Raw genomic sequence first — 23,702 nt, 5'->3', positions numbered from 1 at the left:
TTAAAAGCCTGGTATAAAACCTTGCCTGACAGCCTAAGTTCCAGCTTAGCAACTATGTCTATCTGGTTCACCATGACATCTTTGGCTTCTAGCACAGAAATAACGTGATGAGTAAGTCCTAGAGATTATGTTGGTTATAAACCCACAAAGCTAGTCATGCCTCTCAAGAATAGTGTTTTAAACTTAGGTCTGTGATGCCCATAAAATCCTGTGTGGAGTTCACTCATTTAATAAGCATTTGATGAGCAAGTATTCTGTGCCAGGATGACTAGGCCCAAAGAATAAAGCGGTAATCAAGACAGACAAGGCTTCTGCTGCCCAGAAGATCACATTGTAGTGTAGGAAGGAAGGATGGGCAGTAAATCTCAAGCAAACAAGAATGAAAAGACCAGGCTGGGGTTAGAGTGACGTGGTGTGTGGGAATTAAGGTAGGGAGCAAGATCATCTGATTTATGATTTTCAGAGATCACCGACTTCTCCATTGAGAATGAATTTATGGGGGAGTTGAGAGTGGATATGGAGAGATGAGAGGCTGTTTTTCTTACCCAGGTGAGAGACAAGAGAGACTTGGACTAGGGCGCTTGTGGGGCAGGTTGGCTGCATGGAGAGAAATGAGTTGATAGCAAAATGTTTTGAACGTGGAGGCAACAGAACTTACTTGTGGCTTACATGTGGAGAGTGGAAATAAGGACCACTCCAGAGTTCCTGTATTTAGGAAATTGATTGCTGAGATGTTAGAAAATTTCGAGAGTAGTGAGTCTGAGAGGCATGAACTCCAAAGCTTCATCTTGGCCGTGTTGAGTCTGAGAGACTGCTTAGATATGGAAGAGGAGGTGCCAGGCAGCTAGGGGGAGGATCGCTTCTTCTCAAGGGTGAGCCCCCTCCAAAGAGATGCTGTTGCTGCTTGCGTCCTCTTTAGAGAAGCCTAAGGGGTTTTTGGTTGGTTTTTTCTTCCATTAAAAAATAATCCTCTTTCATAAAGACCAACTCAGTTATCTTGGCCTTCTGCTAACAGCTATGAGACAACAAGCTGAAATCTTTTAGATTTTATACAGAATAATTCTAAAACTTGCCAGAATGCCTGTAGCCTGTAGTTTCTATGGCAGTGAACGTTTCGTGTTAAAAAACCCTATTTATAGCACTGAAGGCACAAACAGTTAAAAATGTGTCCCAGGCCACATAAAAATGAACATTTAGTTTGCTCAGAACTATGTTCAAGTTGTTTGGTACTAGAGAGGATGCTGGCACTGTTCTTGGTAAACTGCCTTTCCCTGGATTGTTTTGTTTTTGTTTCTCAAGATTCATTTTCTTACCAGGTACTACAAAGATGCAGAGCAGCACTCTGCACCAAATGTCAGCTTCTTAGAGGAGGAAGTAGATCTTCAATGACAGACAAATCTGACACGATCTGTGATCCATTCCTCATCTGTGAATGAGAGGTAAAATGTAGCTGTCTCCACAATAAGAGAAAGAAGGAAGGAATGGGGTTATGGTTGGTTTTTTGGTTTGTTGTTGTTGTTGTTTCAGGCAAGAAGTGTTTCCTGTAGGGTGTGTGTTCTTTCTTTGCCTTCGTATTTCCTTTGAAGCAAATCTCTTGTAAATTACAAAACTGTGAAATGCGTTGCCAAAAACTGTGGCCCTTTGTTACGTGCCTCGAACCCTGTGAATCCTCTCTTGCACCGCATCCCCATCTGCTCCCTCCTCCCTCCCCAGGAGAGCAGGATCTCATCCAACGCTGTAATTACCATCCGCTTGCTGTTAAAGAGCCTTCCAAACAAACAAACAAACAAAAAAAGAAGATGCCAGTTAAATGGTTGGTTATGGGTAAGAAATTCATTGGAAAGGTCCAGTTTGGAAATATAATTTTATAAATCATCCTCAAGTAAATGGCAGCTAAAGCAAATGAGATTAGATAAAATCAACAAGGGAGAATATGTGTAGTTGAGTAAGGTAAGTGGGTCCAGAACAGTTTGTGTCCACATGCATGTTTCTGATGAGGGAAAGTCCATGTATTTCATTGTGTTTTCTAAGGGTTCATAGCCCATAAAAGGTTAGGAATTCACTTCTGAAAGGGTCCACCTTGGGACTATAGATATATTCCACTTTTTTTGATCATACTTATATCCTGATGTGTAAAACACTAGTTTAGAGATGTTTCCTGAAACTGCTTTTGATCCTTATAAGCTCTGAGGCTGCCTCCAAACTGCTATCCAGAATGTACTTCCCTCTCAAGTAGATTTTGTATGGGGTATTTTCCCTCTTCATCCCCAATCTAGTAGCCGTGACATTCCAGTTACTTCTTCCCACTCTACATCCCTTTCACTTTTTCCTTTGTTCTCATCCTTGGCCAGTTACCTTTATGCATCATCATCTGCAGAGGTGCTTGTTTAAAATGTACATTTCTGGGCCACGAGCCAGCCTGGGAAAATAAGGTTGCTGGAGGTAAGTGGTCCAGGAATGTGCAACAGTTTCCTGCATGATTTTATTCATTCTTCCCCCAAACCTTTTCTCTCTGTGCTCCAGGTTCATCGATCACTTCTTCAGTGTCTAAGATGATGTTATGCCCATCTAGTGATTTTTAATATTTCAAAAATCGTGTTATTACCCCCGTAAGTTCCACATTTCTACATCTTCCATTTCTCTATATACATATTTTCCTTTAAATGTCAAACAATAATAGCTGGGTTTTGTTTGATTTTTGGTTTGGTTTTGCTTTTTGAGACAGGCCTCAGACTTGTGATCCTCCTGCCTCAGCCTCCTGGGTAACGGGATGACAGGTGTGCACCACTATACCTGGCTAGTAATAGCTGTTTCAAGTTGTTGTCTGCTTATTCCATTGTCTCTGTCATTTTTAGGTCTATTTCCAATGAGTGATTTTTCTCTTGGTTATGAATCAGTTTTCTGCTTCTTTGCATTTGTAGCAATAGCTTTGGGCACTATAGCTTCTAAATATTATATTGTTGGGTGCCTGGAATTTTGTGTTCCCTTAAAGAGCTTTGCTTTGGCAGGCAGTTTAGTACCTTGAAGATCAATTGGAGCATTCTGAGTATTCCTTTTTAATGTTTTTTTAGAGAACGCCTGGAGTAGCCTATACTCTAGGACTAGTTCAGCCCTACTCCCGAGTCTGAGATATAGTCTTTCTAGTGCTTCTACAAAATGTTTTGGATTTCTCCATTCTGGCTGATCAGATCACAGATATCTCCTAGCCCTATCAGAGTTCTTGTTACTCATTGTGGAGGATTTTCAGAATTGTTTTTGGATTTGTCTCATGGGATTTCATTCTACCCATGCACATGTCAGCTTTCAGCTAGGGACTCATGGGGGAACTCCAATCTAGATATCTGGAGCTCTTATGTACATAGTTCTCTCCTCTCTAGTCATGTTTCCTACACTCCAGCTCCTTCAACCAGCTGGAATTCTAATCTCTGTTTTCTCATCCCTGCAAGATTGCTGTGGCCTAGAAAGTGCCGACAGGCTGAAAGCCAGAAAAGTCAGAGGGCTCACTTCTTTTGTCTTCCTTCATGTAGAGATCGCAGCCCCTCCCCAACTGCCATCCAGGGTCTGAAAGCACTTGTTTCATATCTATATATTTGGGCTAGTTCTCTAATTGGTTTTATGGAAAGGAGGCAAGTTTAGTGCCAGGCACACCAATGTGGCTGCAAGTGGGAAATGTATGGAGTTGCCAATTTCACAGGCTGTGTGGCTTAGACAACAAATTTGCCATCTCACAAGTTCTGGGGGCTGGAAATCTGAAGTTAAAGTGTCAGCAAGGTTGGTTCCCTCGGAGGACTCAGAGAAGGTTGTGCTCCTGCTTCTCTACTTAGCTGGGTGTCTCTTCACGTCGGCTTCTGTCTGTGCAGCTCCGTGTCCCTGATGTGTCTCTCTCCCTTCAGAGACAAAGTAGGAGGTGTTCCTAAACCAAAATCAGCAAGCTGGACTGTGCGAAGAGGAGAGCCATGCATAGCATTTAGTGCCAGGCAGAAGGGGTTCAATGAAAATGAACAGGCCTGTGACCCAGTCGCTCCTTCCTAGAGGAGCTCACTTTGGCCTCGTTCAGATTCTAGAAATGAGCACAAGTGCTTTTCCACAAGGTTACAGGATGTGACAGGTTTTTGTTGTTGGAGATGATCCTGGTGGGGTGGTAATGAGTCAGCCTGGTGGCTGTGACAGGAAAGGCTGGTGGGAACAGATCCTGTGCTGCTCAGCGCTGGAAAAGCCCTCAGAGCTCCTCATCGTGCACAGTGGGGATGTGGGCTGCAGACGAGGAGAAGCAGTTTCCCCAGGGCAAGCAGTGTCGTGTACCCTGAGTGCCAACAATCGTGTTGTGAGTTTAGAAGCTACTTGCAAGGTGCCAGGTACTGGCATAATATTTTGCTGTCTGTTTCCCATTTGTTCACCACAGTTACATCACGGTTTATCTCCACTTACAGATGATGGGACTGAGGTTCGCAGAAGTCCAGTTGCTTGCTCCAAGTCACACAGAAAGTCGGAGGAGGTTTCAAATCTCAAATGGATGCTCCCTAACCTTCCTTTTGTGCTCAGTTTCTGTGAGTTGTAGTTGCAGCCACTCGTTTGCACAGTGATTATGCTTTCGCGATTCACTTGACCCAGGCTCAGCTTCACTTCTGTCATTTGGCAACTTGGTTTCTCAGGCTGCTCAGGACCTTCCAACAGCACTCTTTTTTTTACCAGAAAAGACTGGGAATAGTGGTGCATGTCTAAAATCCCAGCACTCTGGGAGGCTGAGGCAGGAGGATCGAAAGTTTGATCGCAGCCTGGGCAACTTAGGAAGACCCTGTCTCAAAAGAAAAAAAAAGGGGGTGGGGGCTAAGGGTGCAGCTCAGTGCAAGACCCTGGGTTCAATCTCTAGTGGAAAGAGAGGGAGGGCGGCGGGAGGAGGAGGACGAGATGAAACCACATGACACAAATACTGCAGATTACATCAAATAAGATCTCATGTAATGAATTATTATTACTCCCTTATAACCAGCAACCAGTTGAAAAATAGATCCCCTTTCTCCTGACTTCTCTAGAGATCTCTTCTTTGCATCCTTTATGTTTTTAATCACTGAAATGAGCATCTCCTAGGCACATTTAAAAAATTTTATGTACCTTTTAAGTCTCATATAATCCATAGATTCCCCCTCTGTCCTGTTATTTTTTTTTCTTTGCTTTCTTTCTTTCTTTTTTTTTCTTTCTCTTTGCCTGTGGTACCAGGGATGGAACTCAGTGAGTATTGAGCTGTGCTCCCAGCTCTTTTTCACAATTTTTATTTTGAGAAACGGTCTCACTGAGTTGCCCAGGCTGGCTGCTTGAAATTAGTAACCCTGAAACCCCAGTCTCCCAAGTATCTGGGATTATGGGAGTGTGCCACCGTGCCCAGCCCTTCTTTTTATTCATTATTGTTGTCGTTCTTCTTCTTCTTATAATTCTTATTATTATTCATTTTTTGAGACAGGGTCTCACTATGTAGCTCAGGCTGGCCTTGAACTCCCATGGATCCTCCTACCTCAGCCTCCAGAGTGCTGGGATTGCAAGCATGAGCCATCATACCTGGCTTCTTTCTTAAAATAAATTTAACTGTGCATATTTGAAGTTTACATGATACTATGACACAAAGTGGTTACCATACTAAGGCATATTACCCTATGTATTGCCTCACATAGTTACTTGTTTGTGATAAGAAAACCTAAAATCTACTTATTTACCAAAAATCCTTAATGCAGTCAAACTTTTAAACTACAGATCTCGGGACTATCTAGTACTTTGTATCCTCTGACCTACATCTCTCCATTTCCTCTAAAGCCTCGCCCTTGATACCCACTCTCATTATCTCTGTGTGTTTGACTTTTTTAAAAAAGATTCCATGTGTAAGCGAGATCCTAAAATATGTTTTCTTCTTGGGCCTGGCTGATTTCAGCTGGAACAGTGTTCCCCAGGTTGTGGAAAGTGAGGCGATGCCTTCTTTGTAAAGATCAGCGTTGTTCCATGGTGCACATTCACCACATCTCCATTCCCCACACTTTGGCTGTTGGGAATGATGCTGGGCAGAAAATGAGAGTGCAGGTGTCTCTTCCTCATACTGAGTTCATTTGCTGTGTTATTAAAACCGTTTTTATTTTCGGCAGCCCAGGTTTGCAGTACGTAACGGTCACGTTCCCAGTGGGGAGTCGGTGCACGGACACGACACATCTTAGTGCTTTCTTCATCCTGTTCTTCCCTCCCTCCAGCTCTGGGTTCCCTTGCCATTTACAAAAGCTCTATCTCCTTTATGATTTGGGTGTCTCATAGAAGAGAAACCGTGCAATACTGAAGCCTGTGAGTCTGATTTATTTCACTTAACATTACGGTCTCAAGGTGCATCCATTTTCCTGCAGATGACTCAGTTGATCCATGTTTATGGCAGACCAGTAATTTATTGTGTAAATATAACACATTTTCTCCATCCATTCATCTATTGTTGGGCATATAGGCTGATTGCTTTGGATATCTACCCAAAGAGGGATTGCTAGGTCATATGGTGGTTCTAGTTTTAATTTTTTGAAGTCATTCCACACTGTTTTCCATAGCGGCTGCATCAACGCACATGCCCTCCAATAGTACACAAGGGTTCCTTTTCCCTGAACCCTCTCTAACAGCACTTGTCCTCTGTCATGTCTTTGATGACAGCCATCCCCTCTGGGGTGATATGATATCTTATTGTGGTTTTAATTTGCATTTCCTTGATGATTAGTGATGTTGAGCATTTTGCCATGACCCGTTAGCCATTTGTATGTCTTATTTGTAGAAATTTCTGTTCGGATCTTTTATTCACTTTTCTTTTGAGACAGGGTCACACTATATAGCTCGGGCTGGCCTTGAACTCACTCAGCTGCCCAGGCTGGGTGACTCTCGTACCTTAGTCTCTCAAGTGCTAGGATCATGGGCATGCGCTGCCATGCTCAGCTAGCTCTTTTATCCATTTTAATTTAGGTTATTTTTTCTGCACTTGAGTTGTAATAGTTCCATATAAATTTTGGCTATAGCCCCTTATCAGATATGTGGTTTGCAAATATTTTTGCAGTCATAGTCTGCTGTTTCACTTTGTTTCTTGTGCAGAAGCTTTGTCTTACATTTGTTGAAGAACCTGAGCCTTTGACCTTCTTAGCAAAGAGTACCATGCTGGTGATTTGGCAGGATTTAGCATCAAGGCTGTGTGACATCCTATTCAAGTTATCACGTGACTCTTCTTTTTTCCTGCTGCCCTCCTTCACACGTGCCTTGCAGCCCCACTGAGCTATTTACACAAAGCGCTGTGCCCTTGCCATCTTGGTGCCAGTGTGTGCTCCTTTCTCTTTCTTCCTGGAAGCCTCCCCAGACCACTGATGGCAGAGGCTTCCCCCTTGTGTGTTCCCTTCGCATCTCGGTTTTCCCTTATCATAGCACTCATCTCACTGACTTCCATTGTCTATTTATCCATCTGCCCACTTCCCCTGCTGCCCACAAGACTGAGTGGCAGGCCATGCGGCTTGCTCAGCTTGGCTCCCCAGCAACTGCACAGTGTCCAGCATATCAGTGGGCTCTGAAACAGGTCACAGTTGACTGAATGAAACACATACTTATCTGTAACATTCTCCTTCTTGCTCTAAGAGCAGTTAACATGAAACTTGTTCCTGGGCTCAGTTTGAGTTCCTCTTTGGAACCACTTTTGGGAAGTACAACAAAGTTCCTCTTCACATTTCCCCACCAGAGTGGCCTTTGGAAAGTTTGGGGTACCCCAGGATCCCCGTAGAAGCTTTTCTCAGCAGGCACACATGCCATTCTTCCATCCTGTCTTTGGCCCAGCTAATGCCAAAGGCCCACGTCCCCACCTCCTGTGCTCCAAGGCTCAGAGCAAGACTTGAGCACCTTCCCTCATCTTTAGTGGCTCCACTCCTGTCCAGTGCCATAGTTTTACAACAGGAATTTATGGAGTTAATCGTTTTTCTCTCCTTTCCAGGTCATCCCCACAAACATGCAAACATGCTGTTATTTCTTCTGTCTTAGAAACAAGGATTTAATCAGTCCTTGCTTGTACATCTCCCGAGGGCCAGCCCTTTCCTCAGAGCCTTATATGCCAAAAAAAGCCTGGGTTCCCCTTCCTCAACACAGCAGGGTGGCCCCCTCCTGCGTGCTGCATGTTACCATAGCCCCGGAAGGGCTTCTTGTTCTGAGGCATGCTTTGGGTCTTTTGTGACAATTGACTTTCACTTTTGCTCTTTTCAGCACTTCTTTGATTCTCTACTGCCTCAGTTCTCGTGTTGTCTGAGCAGGAAAGAAGCTGAGAACACTCCAAATGGTGGCTTTTCCCTTTCCCCTGGCCCCTTGTTCAGAGCTGGTGAGCTTATAAAAGTGTCAGGCATAAATGAAGCTAGAGATACAAAGACTTCCTGTCCCATTGGTCACCATACCTCCTGGCAGAAGCCTGCACTTCCTGCTGTCACACATACCACTGCAGGGGAGCGTTAACCACAGAGTTACAAATCTCTCCACTTGCCCTTGCCAGCTATGACCCTGAGCGTCTCTGATGGAAGAAAGCCCTGCTGTCCCTGTCACCAGAGCAGAAAGTAAGGATATGCTATCAGTGAGGAGCAAGGAACACCTCAATGCACAAGGACAGGGTGTGAGTCCCATCACTCGACTGCCCCGCAGTGACCCATCCTTGAAATCGTACGATAAAGCAGACTCAGATGGTGCACCTGTCCTTTCATGTGAAGTATCTTATCATTAGAATGGCTGAGTCACTTCTTTCCTGTTGTCCCTGTCACCACAGAAGTTCTTGGCAGAGCCTCAGAAACAAGAGCAGTTAGTCCAATAACTCCTTGTTGGATTGCTTCTGTAGGCCTGGCGCAAGCGCTGGTTTGTCCTCCGCCGAGGCCGCATGAGTGGCAACCCTGATGTTTTGGAGTACTACCGGAACAAGCACTCCAGCAAGCCCATTCGCGCGATAGACCTCAGCGAGTGTGCTGTGTGGAAGCATGCGGGCCCTGGCTTCGTTCGGAAGGAGTTCCAGAACAATTTCGTGTTTATTGTCAAGACCACGTCCCGCACCTTCTACCTGGTGGCCAAGACGGAGGAGGAAATGCAGGTGTGGGTGCACAGCATCAGTCAGGTGTGCAACCTGGGCCACCTGGAGGCTGCTGCAGGTAAGAGTAGGGTGGGACTTCCGTGTGCTGTCCCATACTGGAAAGCTACTGAGGGAAAGTGGTGAAAGGGGCCAAGCCTACCAGCTTGAGGATACTTGGGCAGGGTAATTTATACCGTAGCTGTTACTACCAAATACAGTGGAGCATGACAAATGCTCCTCTTTTGCCCGGTTCTAGGGTTCATGTCCAAACACACACAGAACACTGCAGGTTTCCGCAGGAGAAATCAGCTGTTTTCTCTGCACCATTATTTCTGGGCAGTGGTGCAACTGACCCAGGAGCAGTCTCAGTCTCAGTCTCTCTCTCTCTCTCTCTCTCTCTCTCTCTATTTTACACACACACACAGCCCTTCCCATCTAATATACCAGGTACTTCAGAACCTTGGGGTTACAGTTCACTTCCCTTCATTGATATTGTTGAATATTGGCATTATCACACCACGCTTGCATCCTCAAAATATAGGGTTTTGCATGTGGTTTCTTTCGGCCTCTTAGTCTAGCAGAAAAAAAATCTGACCTCTAAATGCTGTAGTTTATAGCCAATAGTTACTGTATGTTTTTCTCCATCCGCCCCTGGAATACCCATGCTGTAACACTAGGTGGTGATGTACACCCACAGTCGCTTCTCTCTCTAGGATGGTCACAGAGTGTTTCCTGATGACAGGGAAGCTTATTAAGTGAAGCTGTTCAGCAACACTGCTGAGCTTTGAGGGCGCTCAAATAAAGGGAAATGACATGATCTGAAATTCTTTTATTCTTGGGACAACAGATGAAGCTGACTTGCAGTGTCACAGTAAGTCCACCCTGGCTCCTCCCACCCTGCTGCTGGCTCTTCACAACCCTGTTCCCTACCTTCAGCCCAAAGTAGATATATATTTGTGTATTCTGTTATGTGTCTTCTCTGTCTCTTTCCTTATCCAAGAGTTAGCCCAAAACATACTACATGATGTTTGCCTTCTTCATCTTAACTAAGCACTGTGAACATGACCATACCTATTGCAGTCTGACAGCAAAACTAATACAGATTTCTTTTTCTTTCTCCACAGTTTGACAGGAGATTCATTCTTACTGCCAATCCAGCAACCAAAGCATAACACTTTTTCTTTCCATATTAGGTCAAAACTTTTTTCCTTTTCACTTAAGGGAAGCTCCTTTCAGCTTCGCTTTTGCATATCCAAGTTGCTAGCATCACCAGTCTTGCACTCTTGGGCCATTATAAAGCAAAATAAGAGTTACTTGAAAACAACCACTGTGATACCATGACAGTTAATTTGATAACCAAGCAACTAACAGGCAGGTAGAATACACAATGTGGATATGCCGGACAAAGGGATGATTCATGTCACAGCACCACACAATGGATGGCATGAGATTTCATCATACTGCTCAGAATGACCTGCAATTTAAAACTTATGCAATGTTTACTGAATTGTTCTGGAATTTTCAACTTAATATTTTTAGACCAAGGTTGACTGCAGGTAAGTCAAACAGCAGAAAGTAAAGCTGTAGGTAAGGAAGAACAACTGTATTGTGTTAGGTTGTGTCTCTAGCAGCATAGAGTAGTTAACACATTGTATGTACCCTGGTTAGGAGCTCTGTTAAAATACTTTTGCATATTAACTGGTCCTATTCCCATACAGGGCCTATGACATATGTATTATTATTATTATCTCCACTTTACAGAGAAGGAAACTTGAAAAAAAAACATGTGAGAACTTGCTTAGGGTCACAAGGGCTGGGTAGTAGACCCTGCACTTGAACCCAGGAAATTTGGGGTCACTCAGACTGAGGAATCCTTCCCTACCAATGGAGATCAAAGGAGAAATAAAAGGAGGCTTCTCATTGGCCTTTTCTGACCTGGAAATTTCATTGGTTCACAGGCAGTGAGGAGAATGAATGTTACACTCCTTGAGAAACATGGGCCCTTCCAGACATCAAAACACCCTGCTTATTTGCTTCCCTTTACTTAGGACAATAATTAACAGGATTCTTTATTTCTACCTTGTCTGTCTCCTCTGCTAGGATATAACACCAGGAATGGCAGAGTCTTTGTCTCAGCTGCATCATCAGGATTAGAACAGTTCTGGTCACACCATGGATGTAATATTCTGTATAGACATAAGTAGCCATACAAGGGATGATCAAAATATATGGGAATGTTTAAATAAAAATGTATTACAGTAAGGAGAAATGCCATGAACCTCCCTCAGAAGACTCCTCACATCAAACACTTATCTCATTGTTCTGGTTGCTTTCCGAAGTAGTTCTGGAGTCCTCTTTCCTGAGTGTCTTTATGAGATGTGGTAAAAAAAAAATATGGCGAATACTGCTGCTGAGTGCCATCTAACAGAAAGGCAGCTCGTGAAAACATCATGGTGTGTTGTCCTTCACCTTATTCACCAGATCTGGCACTATACAACTTCTGGCTCTTCCAAAGCAAAATGACCATGAAAGGTAAACATTTGGAATTGATTTATGACATCGAGGCAACCACAACAGCACAACTAAAGAGACTCATGAAAGAGGGCTTCCAGAGCTGCTTCAGAAAATTGCAAGAATGGTGGGATAAGCATGTTTAAAGTGAGGGAGGATTTTGAGGGGGATTCATGGCAATGTGTCTTTTACTGTAATAGATTTTTAAAGTGTAAACACATACTGGATTTTAATCATCTCATACGTATCAACGTGTACATATATCTATGTATAAGTGCATATGTCAGTATATACATATAGACTTGTTATGCATAAGTACATATGTGCATATATGTGTATATTTGTTGAGTGAATAAATACCAATCCAGGGCTGATGCTGAGGGCCATTAAAAAAACTGTGTAGACTACCTACAGATTTTTAGGCCAAGAATGTTTCTTTGCTTTTTTTTTTTTCTCTTAATTGATTCAACACTTCACAGTTGGAACGTTGGTCTTCTTTCCCAGACATTGTTTATAGCTTGGAGGAATGGTCTCTTCCATCAGTACAAACAGCAGCTGTGATTTGCATCTTCTATTTGGCTTCTTAGATGCTGTTTGAGAAATTCCGAGTGAGTGCTACAGCTGTTCCGAAAACCCTAACCTGGGAAATGATTTCTCCCGCAGATTCCCTGGAGAGCTCCACTCATACACCCTCCTCCCTTCAGCCGCTCCCGGCTAGCTCCTTTCGCACCACCAGCTCCTCTGTGCCAAGAGATGATACAAACACCAATACCATAGCCACTGAAGAAACCAGGAGTGAGTCAGAGTTTCTCTTCCTTCCTGACTATCTGGTTCTGTCCAACTGCAAGAGTGGAAGACTGCAGCATGCCAGGTATGCTTAGACTGGGGACTGTCCGACTGGGCCTTCTAGCATGACGCCTCTGTCTCCAGCACCCTTACTGCCTCTTCCTGTGGCTTCTCTCTCAGATGAGCACAACACCCGTTTTAGTGGGAGTGTTTTCTAGTGGGTGTGTCCTCACCTGTCTTCCTGCCACTGCCAAGATGGGGACAGATCACTGTCATCTATGAAAGATGAAGCAACATACTAAACAGAATGAGTCATGTATCTCAGAATTGTGGCTTTCATCTCTTACCTTGCATTTTCATGTATGTATCTAATGTTTAGATGATGAAAAATATCAGTAAGTCATTTTTTCCTACACAAAGGAGCTAGTGTAACTGAGGGTTGCAGAGGGAATGTGGCTCTGCAAGTAGAACCAAGGTAGTGTTGGAGGGATGGGAATGAGGCCAGTATGGGTTTTGTGGTGAACAGATGGCTACGTTTCAGCAAAACTTGCATGCTTTTCTTTCTTCAGTCTTCCCACCAGATGTGACAGCTGGTCAAACTCAGACCGCTTATTGGAACAGACTTCGTTTGATGATGCTTTTGTGGATGGCCTGCAGCCACTACCCTCCAGTAACTTGGTCTGCCCCTCACGCCATGGGAATGGATCTCACGAGGTGCCTTCCATAAGACCCCAGGCTGCTCGGATCTGGAATCGAGAAATCAATGGACCATCCAGAGACCACTTGTCTTCTTCATCATTGCTGGAAACGTCCTTGAATTCCACCATTCAGGCAGATAAAACCCAAGTGTCCTTGCCCTGCGGGGCAAAAGAACTAGACATGGTGTGCAACCCTCCGCCCCCCCGCCCTCCTAAGCCAAGCCATCTCTCTGAACAGTGCCCACAGGAACAGCTCTCATGGAGTGAGCACAGTGGCAGCAAGAGGCCAGAATGCACCCTGGCGCCCAGGAGAATTTCTCTGTCTGGTTTAGACCACATTAGGGCCTGGAAAGGTAAGTGTCAGGTGCTGTGATTTGGGCACAGAGAGAAGCCTGGCCAAGGACCCCTGCCTGGCTCCTCTTCATGCCTTGTGTCCACATGAGGACTTTGCTCAGTGCTCCTTCTTCAAGCAGGGCAGCCTCCTGATGGGGCTGAGTCCCTACAGGAAGTACACAGCCAGAAAGCGGACCCACCCCTCCTTTGCGCCTGGCCACTGGGAGAGATACTTAGGTTGCTGTTGAAGGTGTAAAAAGCTGAAGACCTGGCTCCCTTGCCCATGCAGTGGGCCCCTCGCCTGACACTGAGCTGCTAATGTTGGTTCGAAGTCACTAGAGGATGCACTTCGCCCAGAAGGTGATGCCTTCTGAGTCAGCTTGGCCCGACTCCCTTCTTAGCCTCTCATATTCATCTTGAGCCTGAGACTGCAGACCGTAGCTCATTCTATTTCTCAACAATCCCATCAGCTGCACTCTTTTTCCTACCTGGCATGTTCTTCCCAGTTCCTGGCTGTACCTTAGTGATGTGGCTTTTTACCAAGTCTCCCCATCAGGGGGATTCTGACCCAGCTTTGTCCATTGGCACATCCTCCTGGAGACCTCTTTCTCCCCTTCTGTAAAGCCATTTATCTTCATGAGGTTGACTTGAAATTTTGAATCCAGTTCTATCTCCTGCCACCCCTTTCCTCCCACTTAGGTCTCTGTGGCCTTCAGAAGCTGCCTCAGTGTGGCTTTTGAGTAATTTCAGAAAGACAGACATGAAAACAAATCCCCCCTCCATGTATATAAATATAATCACCTCCACACCACCACCTACTAAGGCCACGTTTTAAAGGAATTATGGAAAGCATAAGAAATCCAAATTAATTTTCAAATCTCTTGTTATGACTGAAGAAAGAAGTCACTTTGGCAAAGACCTCCTCCAAGGTTCCCAGTGATCTGGCTATTACACATTTTTCTTCCTTCTGACAATCCCAGTAAAATAATAGAGTAAGAAAAAGAATGAATCCAAAGTCTCCAATTTAAAAACAAAGTAATTGAAATAATTTGAAATTTGAAGACAGATGCAAGTCAGCTAGATTGTGTTCTTTTACATGAATGCAAACAAAACTTAAAACTAATTAGATTTGGACCATAAAACAAAGAACAAAACAAGAAGAGTGAACAGAAGCCAAATGGGTCTGGTAAAGCTGAAGAAGCACGCGAAGTTTATTGTTCCCCTTTCCCACTGACCACCTGGAGTCAGTCTGTGCTTGGTGGCAGAGCAGGGGTAAGGGTCACTTCTGTCCATGGCCCAGCACCGTGTGATGCAGAGGTCACCCTGTCCCCACAGCTCTCCAGTGCCCTGTTGGTCACAAATGAAGTGCCCTCCTATGTCAGGGTCCGAGTCTGGGCACAGCTTAAACCGATACTACACTCTCTTAATTACTGTACTGTCTGTGCTGATAGCCTATGGAAGAGATCCTCCTGCCTGCTCTTCAGGAATGCCTTGCCTATTCTAGAGTCAATTTTAGAGTCAGCTGGTCAGGTTCCAGAGATACATATTCGATGTATTGGTGACTTGAGCAGTGTTGTACCATATTTGTAGATCAATATGTGAAGTTTGACATCTCTACAATATTGAATTTTCCAACCAATGAACAAGAAATATCCTACCATTTATATAGATATTTTAAAATACTTAATTAACAAGTAAAGATTGTATATATTTAAGGTATGTAATGTGATGATTTGATATGTCTATACATTGTGCAGTGCTTATTAGCATGCTCATCACCACCCATACAGCATGTTAGAGCCCTCGAACTTGCTCAGCTTGGAACTTTCACCAACATCTCTCTCTTTCCTCACTGCCCCCCAGTCCCTGGCAACTACTGTGCTACAAGTTTGACGTTTTAGATTCCATAAATAACTGGGACAATGCAGTAGTTAAACTTTATTGGATTTCTCTCACTTTTTATAATGTCCATCAGGCTCACCCCATGTTGTCGGAAGTTATAGGACTTCCTTTTCTTGTGGTGCTGGGGATTGAACTCAGAATCCTGTGCGTGCTAGGTAATTACTGTACCGCTGAGCCACAGCCCCAGCCCAGGACTTCCCTCGTTTTATGACTGAATGATATTCCACTGTGTGTGTGTGTGTGTGTGTGTCTATACACACATCGATATAGATCAGGATGTAAATTTATATATGTAATTGCATGTGTGTGTGTGTGTGCACACCACATTTTTTCTCACCCATCCAACTGTCAATGTACACCTTGCTTGATTCCATATCTTGGCTACTGTGAATAGTGCTGCAATAGACATGGAGTGCAGGTGTTTTTTTGACAGACTGATTTCATTTCCTTCAGATACATACTCAGGACTGGGATTGCTAGGTCACAGGGTAATTCTATTTTTAATGTTTTGAGGAAACTTCAGGCTGGTTTTCATAATGACTGTATGAATTTACACTCCCACCAACAGTGTGTGAGGGTACCCTTTTCTCCACAGCCTGATGAGGACTTGTTATCTTTAGCTTTTTTGAGATTAGCTGTCCTTAATGGGATGAAGTGATATCTCATTGTGATTTTGATTTGAATTTTACTGATGATGAGTGATGAGGATTTTAAAATATATTGGCAAGCCATTTGTGGGTTTTCTCCTTAGGAGTATCCACTTAGGTCTAGTGATGATTTTTATTTTTAAATTTATTTTATGGTGTTTTTTTTTGGTACTGGGGATCGAACTTGGGACCTTGTGCTAGCGAGGCAGGCGGCAGAACCACTGAGCTAAATCCCCAGCCCAATTGATCATTTTTAAATCAGGTCATTTTTTTGGTTATTGAGGATTTTTTCCTTATAGATATAGTCTGAATATTAACTCATCATATATATGCTTTACAAATATTTTCTCCCGTTCTTCAGTTTGTCTTTTTACTTTGTTGTTTCCTTTGCTGTGCAGATGCTGTTTATTTTGATGTCACCCCCATTATCTATTTTTATTTTTCTTGTCTGTGCTTTTGGAATGATATCCAGAGTATTATTGCCAAGGCCAGGCAGTCAAGGACCTTTTCTCCTGTATTTTCCCCTAGGAGTTTTATGATCTTAGATCTCACATTTAAGAAGTGTTTAATCCACTTGGAGTTAATGTTTTGTGTGCAATGTAGAAGAGTGGCTCATTTTCTTTTGTGTGTGGGTGTGCAGTTTTGCTGGCACCACTTATTAAGAGATTTTTCCTTTCTTCATTGTGTATTCTTGTCAAAAATCAGTTGACATGTATGTGTGGGTTTATTTCTGATCTCTCTATTCTATACCTTGGTGGATGTGCCTGTTTTTATGCCCATTCTATATAGAACTTATTTGATTTCTGTGTATAACACTTTACAATTTTTAGTGTAGAAGTCTTATACATCTCTTATTAATGTATTCTCATGTATTTTCTATTTCAAGATTATTGTCAGTGGCATTTTATGTCTGATGTTTCTTGAGTACTGAGGATTGAACCCAGGGGCTTTGTCCCGAACTACATCCCCAGCCTTTTCTATTTCTTATTTTGAGACAGGGCCTCACTAAATTGCTGTTGCCTGGCCTGAGTTCAAACTCACAATCCTCCTGCTTCACCCTCCCAGAGTGCTGAGATTAGAGTCATCTACCACAGTGGCTACTTCCTGTATAAAAAAAATTTATACATAATTAGAGTGGTTTTGCCCACATTAAGTTTTGAACTTTTAAAAGATCTTTGCTCATGAGGGAAATTTTCCTGTAAGTTTCTTTTCTTGAAATGTCTTTGTAAGGTTATGGTTAAAAGTGTTATGCTGACCCCACAAGACAAACTAGAAAGTTTTTCCTCTTTTTATTTCTCTGGAAAAGTTTGTATAAATTGATATTGTTTCTGCATAAACCAATTGGTAGAATTTATCAGAAAAGCCATCTGAATTTGAAGTTTGCCTTTTGGAAAATTTTCTAAATAAATCTATTTTGTTTACTTGGTGAACCTATTTTGATATTGCAGTTTTTTGTTGTGTTCCATATATAATTGGGAACTATACAACATGTAGCCTTTTCATACTGCCTTTTTTCACCTAATATGCGTTTAATATTCCTCCATATCTTTATATGGCTTGATAGTTTATTTCTTTTTTTCAGTTCTCTTTCTTTTTTCCCCCCTTTCTTTCTTCCTTCCTTCTTTTGTTCCTTCCTTCCTTCGTTCCTTCCTTTCTTTCTTTCACTGTTGGGGATTGAATCTGGAGTCTTGTGCATGCAAGGCATACTCTACCACTGAGCTGAACCCCCAGACTATTTATTTTTAGTGCTGAATAACATTCCATTATCTGGATGTACTACAGTGTATTTATGTGTTCATTTACTAGTTGCTTTCAAGTTCTGGTAACTGTGGATAAAACTATTATAAACATTAATGTGCAGATTTTGTGTGGACATAACTTTTTAATTCATTTGGATAAATATCAGAATGCCATTGCTAGATCATATGATTAAAAGTACTTTTTGCTTTTTAAAAAGTGCCGTACTGTCTTCCATAATGACAGTACCTTTCTGCATTCCCACTAGCAAGGAATGAGTTTCTGTTGCCCCACAGCCTCACTAGCATGTGGTGGTATCCATGTTCTGGATTTTGGCTGTTCAGGCATATATGATCTCATTTCCCCGACAACATATGATGTGGAGCATCTTCTCAGAGAGTTTCTTGCCATCTGTATATAGTCTTTGGTGAGATGTCTGTCCATTTTTAATAAGGTTGTTGGCTTTCTTATTATTGAATTTTAAGAGTTCTTTGTACATTTTGAGTCTTTTATCAGACGTGTCTTCTTTTGCAAATATTTTGTCCAAGTCTGTGATTTGCCTTTACATTATCTTCATATAATGTCTTTCACAGAGCAGAAATTTTGAATTGTAATGATGTCCAACTTATCAATTCTTTCTTTCATGGATCATGCCTTTGGTGTTGTATCTAACAGGTCAGCCAAACACACACTCATCTAGACTTTCTCCCAAGTTATCTTCAAGAATTTTGAGGGCCAAGGATTTAGCTCAGTGCCAATGCGCCTGCCTGGCAAGTGCAAGGTCCTGAGTTTGATCCCTGGTACCGGAAAAAAAAAATCCTACTCTTATCTTCAAGAATTTTGTAGTTTTACATTTTACATTTAGGTCTATGATCCATTCTGATTTAATTCTAGATTCTTTTTTTTTTTGCATGTGAATGTCCAGTTGTTCCTGTACTATTTGTTGAAAAGGTGATATATTTTATACATCACATTCCCTTTGCTCCTTTGTCAAAGATCAGCTGACTATATTTATATGGGTTTATTCCCTTGCCCTCTATTCTGTCCCACTGACCTATTTGCCTGTTCTTTCACTAATACTACACTGTCTTCATTACTCTAGCTAGAGAATCAGTCTTGAAGTTGGGTAGTTTTGTGCTTGCCCATCCATACTGTGTTGGCACGTCTATATTTTTTGCCTCTCCATATAAACTTTAGGAAGAGTTTGTGCATATGCCCATAACATCTTGCTGAATTATGATTGGGATTACATGAAATGTATAGATCAGGTTGGGAAGAATTGACATCTTGACAATATTGAGCCTTGCTCTCCAAGAACATGGAATTTCTTGCTATTTATTCAGTTCTTCTTTGATATATTTTTATCAGAATTTTGTAGGTTTCCTCATGTAGATAATTCACATTTTTTTAGATTTATACCTAAATAAATCTATTTCGGGTTAGGGAGGTACCAATGCCAATGGCATTGGATTTTTCATTTCAAATTCCACTTCTTCATTGCTGGTATATAGGAGAGTGATTGTCTTTTGATGTTAACTTTATATCCTCCAACCGTGCACTAATAAGTTGTTATTCCAGGAGGTTCTTTGTTGATTCTTTCAAATTTTCTACATGTCATGTCATCTGTGAAAAATGACAGTTTCATTTCTTCCTTCCAAGTCTGTCTACCTTTTATTTCCTTTACTTACCTTCTTCAATTAAGTAGTACTTCCAGTGCAGTGTTAAAAAGCAGTGTAGAGAAGAGACATTCTTGCTTTATTTCTGGCTTTAGGGGCAAACTCCTGACTTTCTCACTGCTAAGTATGTTAGCTACAGGGGTTTTTGAGTAGATACTCTTCATCGTGTTGAAGAACTTCTGCATTCCTAGTTTACTGAGAGTTTTAAAAATCATGAATGGGTTTTAGATTTTGTTAAATGCTCTTTTTCCATTTATTGAGATGATCGTGAATTTTCCTTTAGCCTTTTGATGTGATGGGCTATGTTAGTTGATTTTCAAATGTCAAGTCATCCTTGCATACCTGGGATAAATCCCACTTGGTTATGGTGTATAGTTATTTTTCTATATTGTTGAATTAAATTTATTGTTAATATTTTGTTGAGGAATTTAAGATTTATGTTCGTGAGATATATTGCTCTGTAGTCTTCTTATAATGTCTCTGGTTTTGGCATAATGCTAGCCTTTATGAAATGAGTTAGGAAGTATTCAGTATACTTCTGGATGTTTTCTCTTTCGGTTCAACAGCTATTCTAAATTTTTATGTCTCAGTGTTTGTCGCACCTATCTGATCAGTTTCTAATCCTGATTTCGTCCAGCTATCTTGTCTTGCCACACCAGTATCTGAGTAGCTGTTTAGTGCTGCAGAGGATCAGTCACTGCATCATGATCACAGATCTCAGCGGGGCCCTCAGCGGGGCCCTCAGTGCTGCTCCACAGTGCTAGTGCTGCTTTGTTCAGCTTGTTTTGCTGTTCACTGCAAGGGATAGTTCAGACTTCCTTTACCCTCCTCCCAGGTCTACCTGCCGCATCTCTAAGCTCCTTAATAAATGAAACGAGCATTTGGTAATTACGTCCTGTTATGGTTTAGATCTAGAATGTCCCCCAAAGGCCTCATGGGTTCAGGGGGTGGGGCTTGGGTGGCGGTGAGTCACTGGAGTGTGGCCTGGGAGGGTCTGCCTCCTTCCCCAGCTCCTCCCTTCTCTCTCTGCTTCCTGGCCACCATGATGTGAGCAGCTTTTTCTCCACTGTGCCCCTCTGCCGTGCCATTCCTGCCCGGGAGCTGGCCAACCATGCAACACTGAGACTTCTGAAGCTGTGAGCCAAAATAACCATCTCCTTCTTTAAGTTGCAGGTGTCGAGTATAGTGTCTCCACAACAAGAAAGTGACTAAGACGCTTGCTATGTCTCTTCCTCATTCAGAGAGAAATGAAGCCATCGAATAGAAACTTCTTCCAAATCTGGTCTGCTTTTCTGTCTGTTAGGGAATGTGTTCTGGTTGCCCAGCTAGACACAAAAATGAGCCCTTGTATGGAAATGGTGTGTTGTGTTCCTCTGCCTCTCTGGAGCTGGGCACAGGCCTTGGAGTGTAGAGAGACTTGGACCCGAGTTTCAATTGATGTTGTCCATCTTGTTTCTTGCAGCTGATGTAGAAAGCCGATCCTTAAGACACCGAGACAAGCGGCTTAGTTTAAATCTGGTAAGTTTGGCACTTGGGTTGCTTTAAGCTTCCATTTAAGCAAAAATACCTGGTGCCATGTGTGTTTTTATTTCAATTCTATTGAGATTCATTACTCTGGCTCTGTGCAGACTTTTCCAAACTGTTTGGAGATTCCTAGTTGTGCTGTTCCAGAAAGATCCTGTAAATTCTGATGGTCCAGACATTTGTCCACTTGGGGTTGCCAGTTAAACCAATGTTGGATTTAAGGCATTTGCATAAATTCATAACCCTCAGTCTTCCAAAATGCGGTCTAGGAGACTTGGCACCTATACTCACACCTCGGGTCCAGAGGCAGAACTTTGGTCACAGGCTTGTCCTACTTCCCTGGGGAAGTTCAGAGTTATTCTTGGGCAATTTGGAATCCAAACCATAGTACCCACTTTTAGTGGTTTCCACAACTGGTCTGCAGTTCCCAACCTGTACCTATTCTTGTGCAGCCTTGCAGGTGCTCCCTGATGTACCCCACAGCTGTAAGCAGTGCTGAAGACAGCTACATACCCATGAGCCCCCGGGCCACAGCCTCTGGTCTTGCCCCCCACTGCAGCCAGGATGATTACATCCCAATGAGCTCAGGAGGCATCTCCAGCCCACTGCCTGAACTACCTGCAGACTTGGAACCTCCCCCAGTGAATCGAGATCTCAAGCCTCAAAGGAAACGTAAGGCACTTGACCAGGCCTGCTCTGTTCGGGAGGCCTGAGCTTCCTCGGGAAGGAATCAGTAGAGAAAATCCCAAAGGGCTAAAAAGTACAAGGGCAAGAAAGAAGTGGCTGGGATAGAATGGGAAGGGTGGAGCACCTTGCTACTCCATAATGCCATGATCGAGGGAGTTAGGGGACTTCTAGGGTGCCGTGGTCCTGCAGACGCAGCCTACAAACCTAGTTTTATTCCAGGGGCTCTTTGACTGCGTCCTAACAAAGGCCCAGGAATAAGTGAGGATGGATCAGAATGGATCCTCGTTTAGACAACACTTGAATAGAATCAGTGCCAGGCTTCCGGCCTTTGATTAATGTCCTACAATGCCTGAGCAGAGGTGGCTGGGGATGGGGGAGCACTTACACGGCAGTCTGACTCTTGTGCGCCCAGGGCAACTTGTGGCTTCTGTACAGCTACTGCCAGGCACCCTTCCTGGTCTGCTAGGCAGCATGGACAGACAGGGAGATAGAATAAGAGGGAAAGGGAAGATGCAGGGCAAAGTGGCTTCTTCACTTCACGCTTGCCGACCCCACACCTGCCCAGTAGGCTGTGTAGTCACCAGGAAGCATTGGTATGACGACTGGGATCTCTGACAACCCATTGGGCCTTTCCCCACCTTTCACTGCTCTTTGGAAAAACTACCACTTCAGGTGGCCATGCTCAAAGCTGCTACCTAAGCCCCTCCTCGTGCCTAATCCCCCAGGTCACATTCCCTTGGGTTTGAGTCAGGGCATTGGTCATGTGTGTAGTGCTGTGCTAGGCATTGGCTGGGGAATAGAGCGAGGAGAGTTCTTCAGTCTGGAAGAGCAATAAGGATCATAAAGTCAGTACTAAAAAAGAGAACAGACTCTGTCTTATGAGGTGTAGAGGAAATAACTGTCCATTCTGGTCAGAAACAATTTCACAGGAGCCTATAACTTTAAGATGGGCATTATTATCTTGCTCTACTAATTTTGTATAGCAGTACCATCCAACAGAACTTTATATGATGATGGAAACATCATTGTTGAAAATTTGAAACGTGACGAGTGTGACTGAGTAGCTAAACTTTATTTTTATTTAATTTCAGTGCATGTACTGGTATAGATATGATATACATATACTGGTGTAGATAACTACACTGTCACTATTTGAACAGTGCAGTTGTATAGGACCCTAAAGAGAGAAGGCATTTGATGGACTCAGAGGTAGGAGAGGGCAGGCAGTGAAGCCAGTAGGTAGCTGGTGGGTGAAGCGGACAGTGAGGTGTTGTGCCACCATGAGAGAGCAGGGACTGCATAATCCATACCCCTTTCAGGCCCAGCCTCTTTCCTAGCCCCAAGACACTTGGAAAACAATTGGCCATTGGGAAGGTCACTGTCCTGTCACTCTGGTGACATAGAGGGCAATTAGACCATGATCTAGTGGCAGAAGGAGATAGAGGGCAGCCAGATGGGCCCCAAGGGCTTCTCTAGATACCCAGGCCATTCCAGTGAGCAGATAAACAAAACCCTGTTGTCCTGACCCACAGTCTAGACCTGAGTCAAATAATCGCAGATGAGTGTTTCATCACACACTGGGGGAAATGCCCGGAAGAATTAAGTGCAGGAACACATGAGGCCTGTAATATGGGCTCTGATCTTGTCTGGAGTTCAAAGAAGGCATCCCTATGCAGAGGACAGTGAGCTGGGATGTGAAGAGGAGTAACCGGACAGAGACACAGGGAAGAATGTTCTAGGCTGGAGATCCATCAAGTAGACGGTGGTCTGGAGTTGAGAAGACTAGAACTTGGTGATCATCTCTGCCTCTTACACATGTCGAGTGTGAGGGAGGCAATGGGGTTCCTCCAGGCAGAGACTTGGGTCTGTTTGGTTCATCTGTGTCTCCAACATCTAGAACCATGCCCAACAGGCAGTAAGTTCTCAATAAATGTGTGTTGACGAAATGCATGGCCTCTTTTTGTTAGCTCCTACAAGGAAAGTGACCATTTGTTTGATAATTGTTCTTACTCCCAGGGAGTCAGGGAAAGGTAGGGTAGTGAAATTCATTCTCATCAGCAGGGCTTCCTGGTTAGTAAATTGGATTTGGTGTGCCAGAAAAGTGGGATGTCACTGT

The 23,702-nt window shown here is 43.2% G+C and overlaps 1 protein-coding gene across 3 annotated transcripts in view; it reads left to right on the top strand.

Moving 5' to 3' along the window:
* The window catches only part of Gab3 (GRB2 associated binding protein 3), a 78,400-nt gene that overhangs the window by 26,508 nt on the left and 28,190 nt on the right, over nucleotides 1-23,702 (top strand). For all 3 annotated transcript variants that reach the window (XM_004875194.3, XM_021252449.2, XM_021252447.2), the window contains exons 2-6: nucleotides 8,861-9,164; nucleotides 12,260-12,467; nucleotides 12,952-13,433; nucleotides 20,838-20,893; nucleotides 21,352-21,571. In XM_004875194.3, the coding sequence (XP_004875251.1) occupies nucleotides 8,861-9,164; nucleotides 12,260-12,467; nucleotides 12,952-13,433; nucleotides 20,838-20,893; nucleotides 21,352-21,571 (1,270 nt within the window). The remainder of the gene's footprint in view (nucleotides 1-8,860; nucleotides 9,165-12,259; nucleotides 12,468-12,951; nucleotides 13,434-20,837; nucleotides 20,894-21,351; nucleotides 21,572-23,702) is intronic.

This window comes from Heterocephalus glaber, unplaced genomic scaffold, assembly GCF_053883595.1.
Source record: "Heterocephalus glaber isolate CG9 unplaced genomic scaffold, H.glaber_assembly_v1.0 deba00001863, whole genome shotgun sequence".
NCBI lineage: Eukaryota > Metazoa > Chordata > Mammalia > Rodentia > Bathyergidae > Heterocephalus > Heterocephalus glaber.
The sequence above is the reverse complement of the archived record's forward strand: the minus strand, read 5'-3'. Positions and strand labels throughout refer to the sequence as shown.